Genomic DNA, 18,017 nt, shown 5'->3' on the forward strand with positions numbered 1-18,017 from the left:
GTTTTGCAACCAGTGGAGTCGCCTCCTGCAGGCCTGTAGAAAGAATGCAGGTTGAGGACTCTTTCGTATTGTCCTTATTTTTCAGACCCAGGGGCTACATCCATTTTTTTTTTTTATATATACACGACAAATTTTAGAACCACAATGATGCCTTTATCAAAACCTTTCTTGTCAGATTAGTCATTGTTAGCATTACCAATATTAACAACAAATTATGCAGCAGTTTGCTCATACAAACAAGCATAGAAACATTTCCATGGATAGAAGTTGCCCAGTAATGTGTGCAGCTGATGTGAGACACAAATATGACAGAAGTGAGTTAATCTAACTACAAGGAGCATTTTACTTAAAATGTCTAACAGGGAGCTTAGAAGTTCTTTCCTCCTACTTCCAACCGAGCGGGACATAAACTATATATAAGTATGTACAAATGTTTCAAGATGTCACCCATAGGTTTCCTAAACAGTGTGGTGACTCTGGGCATTGCCATCTTGGTCGTGCTGAACTCCTCGCTAATCCAAAATTCAGAAAGAAGTGGAGCATGAAGAGAGCTGAGGCTGGCCATGGACTGTCCTATGATAGCAGCTGCCTGTCAATCAAAGCTGAACTTGAAGTCTTAGAACAATTTAAACGAGTGAGTGATATATAAATTAACCCCCATACAGTTGTCATGAACAGGATCATTAGCTATACAGACCAAAAATGTTTTTTTCTACCTGGCTATAAACACATTTGTTTCTGCTATAAAGTTGGACATTTTAACATGGGGGTCTATAGGGGTTCACTGCCTCAAGTGGTCATTTGAGGAACTGCAGTTGGTTTCATTTTTTACGTTACTTTTTGAGTGAGGTATACAGATGCACTGTTAGAAAAAGTTCTGTTCCAGTCCACAGTTTTTGATTATTATCATAGGTTCAAATGTCAACAGGATTTTGAAAGGTTTTCACTTGACATAATGTTCACTGACTTCTCAATTATAGCTTTTAGCTTCGACTCAGTGGCTAACATTATCTGAGAGGGCTGGTACTCAGTGTGTTCCCGGCTAACCAGACAGACCTCTTCACTAATTTCCTGAGGTTATCACCAAGTCCTCCAAATTAAAAAGCAAAATACATTATTAATAATTCCCATGCAGGATTATGCATAAGTGTTTTCTGATCTGAAACTTGTGTGGTTCAGGTTGTGGTTAATGCACAACAATTACTTAGTTATGGAAAAGATCATAGTTTGGGTTAAAATTACCATTCTATTAGGGTTATCAGACAATAATGGATTGTTCAAAACAAACTAGTGCTGACATTATAGGAAATGAAGAGAGGTTTCCTGTGGTGCTGAAAATGTTGTAAATGGAAAAGAGGGAATAGAAAAATCACTGCATTTGTGCTCAATTAAGACACTCTGGGAGCTGAAAAGCAAAGACAGATATTGTACATAATAAAAATTAGTTTAGCTCATCAATTGATTTGTATTAATATAGTAGTAAACGTCAGCTTAGAGAGATGGTCAATAACTCACCATGGATTGAAGAATTTATTTATTTGTGTATTCAAAAATACTAGGAGGATCTTATGTTTAAAATATTCAGACACAGACAAAGATGCATCAGAACAGTTGGCTTGGAGCACATAATAGAAAACCCTTGGTTTTAATTCAGCTGCTGTGAGTCTGTTGTTGTATCTCGAGCCATCATGGTGTCATCACTGGAGTGTTGATCGTCTGAAATGCAAAGATCACATTGAAAATGAAACTGCATGTTTTATTAAATAGATCATTAGCTGTATTTTGGAGTGATTGTAGATGTTATGATCACTCCAGGCACAGTTTTATTTTACAGTTCAATTTTTATCCTGCATGACGTTTGACTTATTACCCCATAGATCTTTTTATCTGTTCACATCACTCACAGTGTTACACAGTGAGCTATTTTTTTCTTTTCAAGTTAATGAACATGCATTGCAAAAATAATCCCTCCATTATCTTACTTATTTTACAGTTTCTAGGGCGGACATTTCAGGAAGGTGTGCAGACATGATCTTCCTCATTCCACTTTCTCGTCCTCACCTCTCTCTTCATCCTCCTCTGCGCCCTCCGAACTGCTTGGCAATGCTTCTGCCTCCTGAGGTGTATTACTTTCACTTCTCTCTCCCTCCCAGAGGACGGTCGAGTTGCTTTGGCTGGAATGTTGCCGCAGGCGTGGAGGTGTCTTCTGGTCGCCGGGACTAAAGGATTGGGAAACTCTAGTCAAACCCAGCCCCCATCCATGACGGGATCCCAGCTTACGACGGCCCCCGGAGCCGGAGCGCGTGGCGGGAGTCCCAGGAAGCGAGATGTCCGGCTCTGGCTGGGATGATGAAGCTTTTCTCAAGGGAGACGGAGAAACCGGAGCACTGCGTGGGTCTGAAACAGTATGAAATAAATTCATGGTTGACAAATGGATCTGTGTTTTTACAAAGTAAGTACAGTGTTACCGGTGATGATGTGGTATTCAGTAAATCACTGGTTAATTAATTATGTGAGTATCATTAACATACTAGACCCTCTCCATGATGATTTTCAGTGTCTTTCACTGCATGCCACCAAGTTTCAGGGATTTTCAGGCCGAGGCAGAAATAATTTAGAGAAATGTGGTAACTGTGGCTCATTTGGTAGAGCTGGACTGCTATGAACTGCAGGAAAGCGCTAAAAAAATAGTGCTTTATTTTAAACTTTCTAGTGACCAGTTACTTAGCTAATATCTGAACAGTTAACTGAAAATGCTTTGTGACAGACAGCGTTATTGTGAATAACTTTGTATAAAGTACTATTACATAAATGTAATATGTAAATTTTACATTTTTCATAATTACATTGCTTTGCCTTTATCCATTTGCCTGAGTAACAGATGCACAGATGAAGGAAGACTGCTAACTTTAAATCCTCCTACTTAACATTTATGGTATATAAACATGTAATAACTGGTTTATAACATGCATTACTACAATGTTGTAGAAATAAGCAGAGAGTGAGTTTTTATTATTTCTTAGTTTATTTCATTAAGAATTTGTCATAAAAAATAACTGTGGAAAAAGGGCAAATACATATTAATTAAAGCTTTAAAACATCCTATATATCTACTTAGAGAGAGAAAACATAGTCTGTCATAGTCTACACGTTTATAGACTCCTGCATATTTTCAGCACTCACAAGAGCATCTTTTTACACTTGCTACATGCTGTGTGAGAGGAATTTTCAACAAATTCAGTGCTCACAGAGTGCAAGAGTTCACTTCTTTTGTTCTTATGCATCATGGAGTTTGAATTGAGAGTTATGATAATTATGATGTGTGCTCACTCGAAAATGTGCCTGCAGTATGGTCTAACAGCGGTTGTAGGTGTTGTTATGTCTGAGTTCTTTAAAAACATAAATATAGTAAAGATATATGCGTATATTATAACAATATACAGGTAGTAGTGTGTGTGTGTGTGTGTGTGTGTAATTTAGAAAATGCATTGCAAATTAGTTTACTAAAGGGCTTGGATATATGCCTCACCTTATATTAAAAAAAAGTGATCGTCGCTTATTCAACAGTAGGTCATGTAAAACAGCAACGACAGACTTTTGTTTCAGGGTTAATGTTCGTGGGAAATGTCACCTCAAAGATATATAACAGCAAGAAGCTGAATTTGTGGGAAATGTCTTAGCTGGCTCTCCACTTCGGAGAGATTTTCTGCTTCTTCTACTTGTTGTGTAGACGGGAGATCAAGTCTCTCTCTGGGATGCAGGCTCAATAAAAAAACAGCAGTCGTCTTGTCAAGAACACAGAAAGACCCCCCACGTTTAGGAAATCAGGGTTTTAAGGTGGATAATAGAAAACACAATGCCAGGGAAAATAAAATTAAATGAGCAACAATATTAGTATGTCAGAAAGAGAGAAAACATATTAAGAATGCAGGTTGGGGCTTAAATCCAGGCTTTGAAAGTGTCTGCAGAGAGTTTTTCTACAGGCTCTCAGTCAGTAAATGCATAAAAAGAGAATGAAGCCTCGCGAATCTTCTCCTTTCAACATGTGGTTAGCAGAGAAAGCCGGCTTCACTGAGTCTTGGCACTCTACAGGGAGAGATCTAAGGAGAAGGGAGTGGTATCAATGCCGACCACACTTGGTAGTCATGAGATGATTTGTATGCATGCCTGTAGCCTCGCTTGATGGGGTGAGCATGTGAGCATATCTTTGTGAAAACCAGTCGGTTGGTGTTTGTGTGTTTCTCGGTGTGAGAATGAGGCGTAGTGCGCTGGCCTCTGTGCATGTGTGTATGTGTGTGTGTGTGTGTGTGTGTGCGTGTGTGTGTGTGTGTGTGTGTGTGGGGTCTCACCAGGCTGAGGTGTGTGTGTGTCTGATGTAAATTCAGTGCTGTCGGCCAAGTTTTCCACGCTGCCCGCGGCGGTGAAGAGGGCGCGTCCCTCTCTTCCTCCTCCCCGGGGTTTGATTAGCTTCTTCATCCTGTCTGCAATCCAGTTAGATTTCCTATGAGGACACAGAGGACAGGGACCATTTACAAAGAGGGATGAGCCAGGGGGGTGTGTGTGTGCGTCTGTGTGTGTCTGCACGCTGACTTTTCAGAAACAGTGGTGGGATGCCAAGTGTCAGTGGCTGCATCTTGTTCACAAAATGCATTTTGTGCCACGTTGTGTTTGTTTTCTGATACAACAATTCAAAATAAGAACAAAATGCTCCTTAAGGTGCCAAATGCCATTTGTTACGCCAGGAAGGTGTTTGTAGAAAATACATTTGGAAATGCTATAATTAAAATGTCATGACCATAATAAGCTGTAGCACTTGGGACCAAATACACTTTCGTATTTGTCAAAGAAAATGCTCTTCGGTGGTTTAGTGCAAGGCAGGTTACACTGCAAAAGCAAATACAAAAATAAAGGATAGACCCACTTACACTTGATTTCTGAGGCAGATAATGATACTGATATTTAGGAGTTTATATAAGCAGATACAGATCAGACATAAATAAACAACTTGTTTTGTTTTTTAAGTGGGACATGCTACAGTTGAAAACTCAACTCGTCAGTTTGGTGGACAAACTATGTAAATGAGACTGTTTCTAAATTATCTCCAACCTACTTTGGCACTTCTGTACTGCAGATTTCTTGTTAATTATCTGACAACGTGTACACAACGCTCTACAATGAGCTCATTTCCAATATATCAGTCCAACTCTAATCGCGATGCCTTTTTATTTTCCTGTGCTGACATGTTTTGCTAATGAGTGCTACCCTCCCCCTCATATAAAGAATAAAACATCATCCTTTGTTGTGTAGTGGAAGTAACATCTTCTGTTACCATAATGGGCAATAATACAATATATAGAAAACATTTTTTTAAATCGAAATACATTGTATTTTGTACCGTAATTTGAAATCCTACTGTGAAACCCTGACATCTTGCAGAACTAATTCTGCAGACGAATGTAGGCGTACAACCTAAACTCAGTTTGATGTCCCACAAAACCCTTTATGTAAACCCAAATGTATTCAGAGTGAAGTAACTATCTGATAGGGAAACATCACCACACAAAGCTAGAATAGGGAAAAATAATGTGTTCCATTTTTCTCCAGCAGTACGGAAGAAAGGCTTTGAATAAACATAATAAAACTGATCTGAAAGGAAAATATCATGATTTAATTAAAATGGTTGCTTTGTATTCGCTTGGTCTGTCCAAAAGAAAACCACCTCTGAGAGCTGATAAGTTGTTCCAGCTCAACAAAGTGTCAAAAAAGAGAGAGGAAAAAGAAATAAAAGATAAACTAATGGATAAAATGATGACCTCTTTTGTATGATTTTGGAGTGCAGCTATCTCTATCAGCTGTCATCAGAGTAGCTAAACTGTAATTTGAAAACATGTTTCTAATTAAATTGTGACAATTCCAAAATGATTAAATTATTATTATTATTATTATCATTATCATTATTATTTTATTATTATTATTATTATTACACACCTGTGCTGTTCTGGCAGGAAGTCAAATATTATGGTGCTTATGATGTTCTGTTTTGTTGACACTGTCATGGAGGAAAACATTCAATTACACCTTTTACCACAGAAGTCATACTTGTGTTGAACTTGACTGTATTACGTGTATTCAGAGGTGTTTCTGATATCCTGCTTCCTTCACATAAGGAGGACAAAACAGTAATGCACTTCAGTACAACACCACCTTTAACTATGACCTCCATTGAATCCACACATTTCTGACAATGTCAAGAAACACAGAGCACCTTTAAAAGATCATTTCTGTTTATTTGAATGTATCTATTGTGTGTCTATGGGTCATACTACTTTTCACTCTCCACTGTAGAGATCAGAGCAAAGCAAAAAACACCGTGTACTGGAAAAAAAACATGCAAAGCACCCAACAGCTCCCCAAAAGTATTGACTTTTGTATAAATCAATTTAAAACGTTTATTTAATTCTGGGTATTTTTTTCTGGACAGTTTCAGTTCAATATTTAGTCTCTTTTAACTCAGTTTTTGGTCTCCACTAGCTCCTGAGGGAAATATCTGGCTCTTCAGCGGCTCGGTGCTCCACTATGTTCACTAGCAGGTTGCTAACTATGTGTCTGTCTGTCATCCAAACACTCATTATCTCATCAAATGTCATTATTTTGAAAATATTAATGATATTCTTTAAATGCACAGCACTGTCCAATCATCCGGTCTCAGCAGTAGCCTTGCATTACTCACTGCAAGGCTATTGTTTTACTCTGGTGTGCACAGGTGTAGTTAACAAATATATTTGCATAGGTATGTGTATTTATGAGTACTTGGCCTTGCTGGTTGGAGGCTGCATGCTGGGCTCGAGGACTCTATACTGATCCATAATCTTCTCCACCAACTTCTGCTTTTCCCGCCGGAGCTCGCTCAGCTTCTCCCTGGAGGAAAACATACGAAGCATCAGAACAAAGGGGATGAGAGGATGAAGGTCTGTTTGATTCATTTCATGCATGCATTATGAGTGCCAGTTGATGGGATTATTCTGGAGGATGTACGCAACGTGGTTCTCGGTGTTTGATTCAACCATTTCTTATAACCTCCCTTCTGAGAAGTGGAGCCCGCTGTGATGTTTGCACTGCACTCTTTATTAACCAACACATCAAAAAGGAGACCGCGTGTAGATGGATGTTAATGCACTGCAGAGGTTTCGGGGGTTCGAGCTACGCTGTGCACAAATACAAATCAGACCATTGATGAAAAACAGCCCGTATATGCTTTGAAAAACCATCTCCTGAATGAAATATAATGTAATCGCTGACAGTAAGAGCTGATTATTACTGATGCACAGATCAGAGGTTGTTAATAGAGACAAGCAGCGGTCATAAATGGAAATGTTTCGTTTGGTTTCAAGGGCTCTGGACATTTGTAGCAGCAGTAGCAGCATGGTTGTGCTGGTCTTTTAATCACTCGTTTAGTCGGTCTACTACTTTTGTCCAAACTGAAACGTCTCAAAAGATATTCTGTAGATAGTCAATGAACTACGAAAAACACGGTTATGAGCAGTGACAATATAGGTTCTGCTGATAGAGTAACACTCAGGCACTGTATTGATTTATGTCAAGGAAAGCTTTATGGTGATGTATTGTTTTATTTTATTATTTTTTTTACTTTTATTCATTTATTAAACGCAGAATTCTCTTGTGTCTTTTTTCTCTTTCCACCATGCTATTTAAGTGCAGACTTTTTCTTTGCTTCTTTAAAAACAACCTGCTGTACATCATGGTGTGCACCACCACAACTACAGTATCACATTTATGAAGTAAGACTGAGTTTAGAGTTTGATAAAGCACCTTGCGAGGCGAGTTCGACTCATTTTATGAAGGCTTATGAGGCGTCTTTCACATGTTTGCTCACTGGATTCACAACATTTCCCCCTGCATTAGTTCTGAAGGGAAAAGTCGTTGCATCATTTGCTCAGCGTCACTCACAATTCAAGCGATTCTGTAAATCAAACAATCTAAGCTGTCTTTTGCAGTTTCCCAGCTCTGCGTTTTGCAGACCCTTCCAAAGGAAAATAAACAGAAGAGTCCACCTGAGACAGCTGAGTGGCAGGAAACTTACATATCTGTGAAGTGTATTGAATCTGCTGCAGAGACGGTTTAACCGAAATGTGCATCAACAGTTTTGTAATCTGCACTGCACGGGCCAGATGGTATTTGGTGCATTTCTTGGTTTTCACATGCACTAATACTTGTCAGATTAATTTGACTGTTATGTCATCTTGTTTGAATTTTATCTTTTCATTGCAGACTACTCATTGTTACTCATTGCTCCTACGAAAACAGACCAATCTGGATGGGAGCCTGAGTCAGACTGTGACTTCACTTCGTTTTTAATGGCTGTTTTTCTAAGTGAGAGAAACTGCTGGCTGTGAGATAAAAACATCCGTCCCCTTCCACCCCTGATGCTCTATTTGGACTTGTATCCTGGTGTTAGTTTGGATTAGATTCTCACTCCTAATGAACCATACCACAGTTGGCTTGGCTCAGGACAGAGCCCCGCTCAAAAAAACCTGAGCTGCAGGAATAAACACTCCAGATTGAAGAAACTGCTCTAAAAATGCACTGTGCACCATTTTGTTCTGAACCTCAGACTTTGGGATGAACACATCAAATATTTCAGATGGAAACACTCTGATTAGAGGTTTAGGAATAAGCAGTTTTGCATTTTTTATGGGTGTGAAGTCTGTCTGACATATAATTACCACAAAAATGTTTTTAAAAACTTTTTTTCCCCCAAATAATATATTCCAACAATACTGATGTTTTTGTATTCACCTGCAGGCAGGAGGTGATAGAGTGGTACTGGTTCAAGTCAGCTTTGATCAGGGCTAAAGGCAAACTGTCAGAATAAAAACTTGGCAGAGTCTAAAGGTCACCACCACTTTTCCAGAGTGATGCCACAGCATAAATAAAGAGTCACATCAACAATAAAAGTGCCTGATATTAGTGTCTATACCAGTAGGGACATGCCTACCTGAGGGATGCTTTCAAAGTGATGCGGTGAACTTAGACTTGCTAAATTTCCACAGCACATAACATTAACATTTATCTGAAGCCATGTTTCTGGCCTCCTGATGAATGGAAATGCAATATTTATTCTCCTTTTAGCTCTGTTTTATCATTCAGCAGCTTTTCAGCAGCTAAATGCTCCTGTCAAGATGTCTTGTTCTCGGTTGTTTTTCTCTCCCTCTGTCCCCAGCCACTTCTCATTTCCCCCAGGCCAATGCATGTCTTAAGAATTTTTCAGACCTGCCATTCTCCGTCTACCAGATGCCCACAGACTCTCCCATCGGCCCCAGTCACCTGACTCCCAAATCCACATCTACACCGGCCCGATTCCACCTGCTTCTGGCCAGATCATCAGTGTTGTTGTGTGTTTCTGTGTTACAACTTCCTAAATCTGATTCTGTGTTCTGTTACCTGCAGCCTGGTCCTGCTCCCCTGTCCCTGATTAGTTTTTCTCAGCTACCCATGTTCTGACCTGCTGCCAGTTGGTGACCTGCCTTTTTGCTTTGCCTGTCTGGACTTGTTTGCTTGTCTGAACTGCCCTCCTGCTGCTAAATTGTGAGTAACAATTTCAGTAAAACCCTGAATTTTTCAGAAGTTTTTGTTGAAACAGCTGTCGGCTGCATCTGATTATAAACTGAAACTATGGGCTGAAGGATACGAAACGGCCTTGTAGAGCTGAGAGGAGGTCATGTTTCCTTTGTGCTTTCTGTTATATTAGTCTGACGCATGTGATGTAGACTGCGGGTATAAACCTGCCATTAACTATCCATTTCACTTGGCTTTCTCCTCTCCTTCCGCCATCTACATGTTATAGTTTTCAAAATCCCATCAGGAAAAAACAACAACAACCTACCACACTGAAAGTTTCAAGTTTTGCAAAAGATTTGCATCGTGCAGTGAGGAATTAGCCATTTTAATGATGGTGCTTGCCTCCCTTCGTGCAAATTCAATTCCTCTGTCATTATTTTGAGGGAACACATTTGTGCATCTGTGACATAGCTCCACCCAATACGATTGTGATGTATTTAAAGACATACAAACAAGCCAGAGCATGTTGTTCTCCTATCATGATAATGAGGTGCAGACATTCTGTGCTGCAGAATAGTCTGACTATGCAAAACAAATGTAATGTTTACTATTTAATGTTCCTCACAACATACATATTCTTGAGTCTTGATAAATGCATTCAATGCATTTTTGCTGTATTTTTTTTTATGAATTATTGCCACTAACTTTGGGGCAGTTTAACAGTGTCAAACTGTCATCAGAAATACACCCACAGCAATAAAACCACCTTCCTACTACTGTGTATTTGTGCCTCTTCATGGACACGCGATCACTAGTGTCTCAGGTTCTGTGGTGTTTGGATGTTGGTGGCAGGTCCTTTGGGTCCTGTGGGTTGTGGTTTTGGGCCTCTGTAGATCTCTCATGTTTCGGTGCATCCCGCAAATGCTCAATCAGATTGAGATGTGGGGAGGTCGGATGCCAGATCAACACTTTAGACTCTACAACTTGTTTCTTGAGATGTTCTTGACCAGTTTTTGTGTTGGATTTATTGGATGGATGAGGCCATCAGGGAGAGTTGTTGCCATGAACGGGTGCACTTGGTCTCGAACAATGTTCAGGTCGGTGGTACATGTTAAAGTAACATCCACATGACTGCCATGACCCAACGTTTTTCAGCAGAACATGGCATTCTAACAAGATAATGACTCATAATGCTGATATCGTCTGTCAGTGGTTCTAATGCTGTGGCTGATCGGTGTACATAGCGTGTGACTGTGTGCTCTTGTGGACGTGAATGAAATCCGAATAAAGCACTGGCCTGCTCACAAAAACATAAACTCTACTGGACACCTTTAACCTCCAGTGGTCTCAAATGTTGCCCTAAAACCTTTCTCAGCCAGCTTTAAAATGGGATCTGACAATATTTTTTTCACAAATATGCCACAAACATACATGTATAAACTCCTCTAATCAAATCCAAGATCATCCGTCCGTCTTGTATCTTGTGATATCCTATTTATGTTGTTATCGTGTCGTCATCTACTTTTTCTATAATTCAGTGTGATCACTTTCTTCTATGTGAAAGTTGTGCTGATATGGACAAACATCCAAATTGATTTCTGAGTCTGAATTATGCATGGCCTTTGGGCATGCATTTGTAACAGAGACCCACCAGTGTTGGAGGTGTAAAAGGCTACAGATGTTGCATTGCAGGGTGCTGGACTAAAGCATGCTGTGAAATAATATGACTTTGTTAACAGTGACATTTTTATCTTGAGACAAAAGTGATCTTTTTAAGGATGAAGGCTGAAAATGAAGGCAAAAAAAAATGTATATAATCTCTGAGAAGTCTAATTCATTAGACTTGAAGAGTGAAGCCAGCTCTGCATGCTCACTGTTAGTTCTGGATTAATTCGCTACCAGTCTATTGCTCATTCAAAAGGGTGACTGCTGAGTGCTGCCGGACTGTGAAATTGTTGTCTCGCAGTCTCCAACCTTCATAGAAGTGCTTTAATGTACTAGATATGAATACAGACTGTGTTCCTGCCTATAAACTTATAAATGTTAACAAAATGCATTTGCTCGAACACATTACATCAAGTTTTCTCCTGCAATAGCACAACGTTAGGAAATCTGATTTCTTCTTTAATCCGTTTTTGCTTTCTTGGTTGCAATTCACAGCGAAACAAATGATCTGCTTTGGTTTGTGTGTGAGCATGTGTGTACTGACTGGTACTCCCGCTGCTGTGAATAGTGCTGGTCACGGCGCTCCAGGCTCTGCTCCAGTAAAGCCCGGTTCTCCTTCAGCAGACCCTGGTTCTGCTCCGCTAAGTGCCGGTTCTCCTCTTCCATGTTCCCCTTCAGCTGGGTCAATAGCTGCAGAAAAGACCATAAATTGAATCATTTTTTCCTGCACAGACAGTGTGTGTGAGCATGCTTAATATGATGTAGGAATGTGGTCCAGAGACAGCATGTGAAACACAGGACAAACAGAAAACAAACAGGGGCAGAGCTGCTGACAGAGGGGAGACCATCATACCCAGCCGATGAACTATATAATCAGCAATATGGTTCATAAACACTACATAGAAATTGCCAAATTATGTGCACTGGACCATAAAAATGGAATACCAGTGGAGAGTTTATCTTTTTAAGCCCTTATAATATCTCTGTGAGGACTTCTGTGGTACAGTTTCATAACTTATAAAGAGCTGAAAATACTGCACTCCTTAACCCCTCTATACAGTGAGTGCATGCTGGCACCTGTAATATCTTTACATGTAGCACAAGCTGCCAATTAACTAAAACAAAGGTCTGTACTAGAAGAGAACAAACCACAGTTTTCATAATGGAAGAGCCTGGAGTCTCTAAAACTGGACAAGGTCAGGAGTGCACCAGGAGCATGCTCATTGTTTTCCTCATCATTATTGTGTGCACAAGGACACATCTTTGATGGGCACAGTGGCCAAATTTAAACCAAATTCTGTTTTCATTTTTATAGGGACTGTCTTTGAACGCATCTTGAATCATACAAATGCAGCGCTCCAAGTTATTATCACTTTATAAGCTACAAACATGTAAAATCAGGAGATTATAAATGCAACTGTTGTTTTATAATCAACAAAAACATCTCCACACCCTTCTGTTTTCTTTAAAACTAAGTACTACCATTCAAAAATCTTTGAACATCGTCCTTCACCATCAAAAAATCATCTACTTTCATCGTATCATGCCAGAGTCTCAGCACATAACAAGGAGGAGGTCTGTCTGCCAGTCCCAGGTGTTGTTGCAGCAGCCAAAGCCAAACAGAGTCAGCAGAATATTCACAAAACACCCCCACACTCCCTTCAGTGCCGAGGAGAGTGAACACCACGGGCCCGAATTCATCAGTTAACAAGATTTAACTTTGCAAGAACTAAAAATAACACCAACATTGTCACAGTCAACAATTTGTCTACATAACATACCTGTTCTTATCAAGCTTATCCCTGGTTAAGATTAGGATTAAGATACTGACAGTCAGAACTGCAGCTACACACAAAAATGTTGTTTTACTTACCAACGAGTGGAACCAAAAAAAACCCAGATTGTTTATCTACTTGAATACAACTGTGCATAAAATGTAAAACTTGAAATCACAAAGGTACTGGGGTTGCAAGCTCAAAATGGCATGCAGATCTATGTCAAAAAAATATTCCGTAACTTACAAACACTTACATGAAAGATCTTTTCAAACAGTGCTTGATTTAATTAGCTAAAAAAGGTCAGTGGTTCTGTTCGAATGCTCCCATACAAGAAACACTACATTAGAGTAATGCAGGGAAAACAACAGATGCATAACACACTGCATGATATTAAATTCAACTTTTTATATAATTTCTACCTTGAAGGATACAGCACTGACTGTTTTTTAATCAGTAAAAATCTCTTTGGGACAGTGGGGTGAGTGTGGGCCGTGGGTGCCCTCCGATAAATCCTGTTTTTGGACAAAGCGGACAAGAAAGCAAAAGGAGCTAGAAAGCAAAATATGGATCGGCAAGGTTCTCTATAAAGGAAGATTCACATTTAGCTGAATAGCAGTCAGCAATATTGAATTTAAACTGAGGAGGCACACAGAGAGCTGATGATCCGTCGGTGACTGAATTGCCAGGGCAATGGTCACACAAACTGCAAACTTTTTTAATAAAACTCAAAAACTGAGAAGCGAGAGGTCACAGCTCTCCAACACTGACTCAAAGACTGACATAACCACAGACCTCACAAGTGACCGCAGAATTCATTCAGCTGCTTTGTCTGCACAAAAACTGAGCATTCAGAGTCCCAACATGTTGTCTGAAGCAGAGTTTCCATCAAAGCAACCAACCACATCGCAGGTGAAAGAAACACAATGGCAAAAGTAAAAAGAGCTCACCTCTGAGCCTTTTTCTCAAAAAATGTCTAAGCTTCGAAAAATCTCCAAGAAAGCCTTAAAAAGGCAAACATTCGAGATAAGACACAACTTTATTGATCTTGAAGGAAATTCTTCAATATGAAAATGTTTAACACTTTTCAGTATGATTAGGATTAGAAAACTCTTAGAAGAGTTTACAGCCACACATTTACTGAACATCTCTCCAGAGTTAACGTGTTTTTTTTTTTGTTGTTGTTTTTTTTTATCCAGGCGGGCTCCATCGTTGTTTTACACTTTTACTATCATGAGAAGCCTGGATGTCTGGTTTCCAGGATTTAAGCTTTATACCTGCTGTATAGCACAGTGGGGGGCAGAGTAAGAGTAGACAGGGAGAAATTATTTTCAAAACGAACATGGTAACAATGGAATTTCAAATAAAATAGCAGTTCCATCTGTGTGCTTAGCACTATGTGTAACATTAATTTGCCAGTTTCAAGGAAGAGTTTGACATTTTTGGAAATACTAGTTTATTTACTGTAGCCCTGTGATAGACTCGCGACCTGTCCAAGGCCTTCGCCCAAAGTCAGCTGGGATAGACTCCAGCCCCCCCACAACCCCAGTGAGGATTAAGTGATGTATAGATGATGGATGGATGGATGGATGGATGGATGGAAGGATGGATGGATGGATGGATGGGTGGATGGATGGATTGCTGAGTCTCAAATGAGAAGGTTGATTTTTCTGTTTCCAGACTTCATGCAAAGATAAGCTAACCTGGCTCCAGCTTCATATTTAGGTTAAGAAGTGAACAAGCACATAACTGTTCCATTACAGATTGGTATTGTCCTAACTGACAGATATGGGAATGGTTCAACCCACTGTCAATGATCCACAGAAAGAAAAACTTGTAAAAAATTAATTTCAGGCTGCGCAGTATGACAGACAATCTGGCATGTGATGCTCTGGATGGACGAATATTGTAGCCATGACAGTAGAATATGTTTCAAGTATGAATGTTTCTGCAAAGAAGCTGCAAATTCTACAACGTGGATGCTTCAAACACATTATGAACCAGCTGCACACAAGATCTACACAGTCCCCACAGTTACAAGGTGGACATCCACGATTAGTGTCACCACTTCATCAACTAAATATAAAATATGTCTCTGACCTCCTTTTCTGTTCCTGAGTTATGCTGTTGAATAATGGACAGAGAACTGTTTTTGCAGGACATTACAATGTCCCAGTCACGTTAACTTTTGACCTTTTGGATATAAAATGTCATCACTTCATCATTTTATCCTGTTAGACATTTGTGTTTGAAATTGTCTCATGATCAGTGCATGAATTCTCGAGTTATGGTAAAATATGTTTTGTGAGGTCAGAGTGACCTTTGATCACCAAATTCTCACTCATCCTTGAGTCAAAGTGAACATTTTTCCAAAATCTGAAGAAATTCTTTCGAGACATTCCTAAGGTATTGCTTTTACAAAATGGCGATGGGCGGACAGACAACCTGAGTACATAATGCCTCTGGCCACGGCTGTTGCCAGCATGGAGGCAGGAAAACTGCCAGATCTGCGTGTGTTTGGACTCCATGAGACCAAGTGATTTAGGAGTGATTTCATAAGTAGCTGCAGAAGGAAGCATCTGCTGGATGACTTCTTAAACCTTTTATGGAAAGTCAGTCTCCACCTGTGTCATCCCTCTAACAACTGCTTGAAAAAAATTCAGTGCTTGTTTTAGAGCATTACACACAAGACTTAAGCTGATTTGAAGGCAGAAATGCACCTACTCCGAAATAGCAGCTTGCTATTCATTTTCTTTTTAGATCAATATATCATTTTTCTCTGATATGCCAAGCTGAAATTGGCTTTATATCAAGTGTTCCCCTCTGATGATATGATAGCTGTTCCTCCCTGACCACAGCTATGTAAAACACTCTCTAAAACCTGCAATGAATTCCTAATAAATTTTGTTTAATTGCCCAATAATGCGTTTGACGAATTTGTTTTCATTTGAAGAGGGTAATGTATCCGAGTGTCTCTGCTGTGAAGCATTAAATCCTGTTTTGCATGTAAATGGTCAACCGGCAGCTTGAATACAAAACACCTGTGTGTGTCTGCAGGTGTGTGTCTGTGTGTGTGTCGGGTTCATACCTGGTACTGGCTGGTAAGCCGGGCACTGCTGAGGTCCAGGCTCTGGTTGGTTTCCCTCAGGGCGCTCAGCTCCCCCTCCAGCCGAGTCCTCTCCAGCTGGGATGCGCTCAGCTCTCCCCTCAGCACTGAGCCCTGAGCCAGCAGCTCGGCCTGCGACGCCAACCACTCCTTCTGCTGGGCCTGCAGCCTGCAACACCGACACGCACCGACAGTGTTGAGCGTCCTGCAAAGTGCTCGGTGTCACCGCTAACTAAGTGCTCTCAAACTGAAGCTCGTTATGCAACGTGACGAGTCCCCACAAAGACGCGAATCCAATAGATAAATCTGACAACATCTCAGATAAAATGGTTCAGGGAAAACATTTTGGTAAGTGTTTAGAAAATAGAAGCAATCTTCTTTGTTTCATTTTGGTAATGAGAACTGAGAGAACGAGACAAGATGAAACCATTAACAACTGCTGAGGGAGCGATTGAGTCATATTCACTAATAAACGTTTTAGCATTTTATTTTTCCCATGTGGACTAAAAGTTATTTTGGATGAAACTTCAAAAATGAAAATATTCACATTTGAGAAGATGGAACTAAGTGTTGTTGCGCACAGAGAAAACAAGCTGTGAGCGCAACTGCAGTAAAATGATATCGATCATATATATGTACTAGATTGATGTTGTATTTGTATGTGAGAGAACACAGATAAGGCTTGAAATATAGGTGTTGGTGTTATAGTGGTTAGCATAGCTGCCTTCCAAGCAGTTGATCCAGGTTTGATTCCTGGCCAGTGCAGGGGTTTTGGGGTGTACTATATCTAAATAACAGTAAGCACTCAACAAATGGCCGAGCATTTCTGTTTTGAAGTTACAATGGACCCATAACATTCTCAAAAAAGACTGATTCAGACTTCTGGATAGCAAATGTAAGCAACTAGTCCTGCCAGCTTGCAGGTTGAGGCTCTCTGTACCATTATTTTCAATGAAAAAACTTCTAATTATGTGACTTTGATACACAGAGTTGAGTTTTTAGGGATTTAATCAATGGCCAGAGAGAGACTTAAAGTTAATATGGCAAAGTTTTTAGCTGGCGACAGTTTTGGAGCAACATTATTCTTCATTTAGAGTCCTGTTTCTGTCCACCTGGTGAGTATTCGTTATCTGTAACTCTGTTAAACCAGCTCCGGAGGGAAACGTCTGACTACACTATGTTCACCAGCCAGTCGCTGCTGTGTCTGTCTGCTGTTTTGTTCAGAGACTGTTAGGGGGGGGTTTTGTTGTTTTTTTTGCTGAAACAGCCGCCTGCTGCAGCCAAAAAACATTACGCTATGAGATCAGCGAGTGTGAACCAAAACAGTAAAGTTGTAGCCAGACAGCTAAACAATGAGCTCACTATGAAGCGCCATAAAGCCGAAGAGAGCCAGGCAATAATTCTCTGTAGGTTCATCACTAAGGGAGCTTCCTCATTTGATACTTCCAAGTCATTTTGATACACTGCCGTTATAAAAATATAGATCATAGTCACCTTACAAAAGCTTTCTCAAACGATTCATTTATGAGTATTTTTTTAAACCAATTCATTAATATCTTCTTTACCTGATTCAACGAAAATATTAAGCTATTGAATGGGTATAAGAAGGATTTCAAAATGCATGCACATTTAAGTTTAATGTTGTATTTATAGCTGCACTACCCTGTCATCAGCTTGGCAGTCCATCATTTGCAACCGTCTGTCAGTAATCAATTACATCAATATGATGATGATGGTTGATTAACTAATTATGGTACACAAGTATCTTATGATGACGATCATTATCATTATATACCCATCAGCCATCAAGAGGAAATGTAATCAGACGCACAGATGTGATGAAAAAAGTGGTTTAAAATCATCTTAAAACAATATGCAGCCTCAGATAAATT

At 39.8% G+C, this 18,017-nt stretch overlaps 1 protein-coding gene across 1 annotated transcript in view; it reads right to left on the minus strand.

The window, feature by feature from the left end:
* Positions 1 to 1,516: 1,516 nt before the first annotated feature.
* Positions 1,517 to 18,017, minus strand: part of ccdc88b (coiled-coil domain containing 88B) — an 83,909-nt gene continuing 67,408 nt past the window's right edge. Inside the window, exons 23-28 of the mRNA XM_008294354.1 lie at positions 16,108 to 16,294; positions 11,789 to 11,934; positions 6,811 to 6,918; positions 4,350 to 4,501; positions 2,062 to 2,397; positions 1,517 to 1,716 (exon numbers count right to left, since the gene is read on the minus strand). Coding sequence (XP_008292576.1) covers positions 1,646 to 1,716; positions 2,062 to 2,397; positions 4,350 to 4,501; positions 6,811 to 6,918; positions 11,789 to 11,934; positions 16,108 to 16,294 — 1,000 coding nt within the window. The 3' untranslated portion in view covers positions 1,517 to 1,645. The remainder of the gene's footprint in view (positions 1,717 to 2,061; positions 2,398 to 4,349; positions 4,502 to 6,810; positions 6,919 to 11,788; positions 11,935 to 16,107; positions 16,295 to 18,017) is intronic.

The sequence above is a fragment of the Stegastes partitus genome, unplaced genomic scaffold (assembly GCF_000690725.1).
Source record: "Stegastes partitus isolate 25-593 unplaced genomic scaffold, Stegastes_partitus-1.0.2 Scaffold955, whole genome shotgun sequence".
NCBI lineage: Eukaryota > Metazoa > Chordata > Actinopteri > Pomacentridae > Stegastes > Stegastes partitus.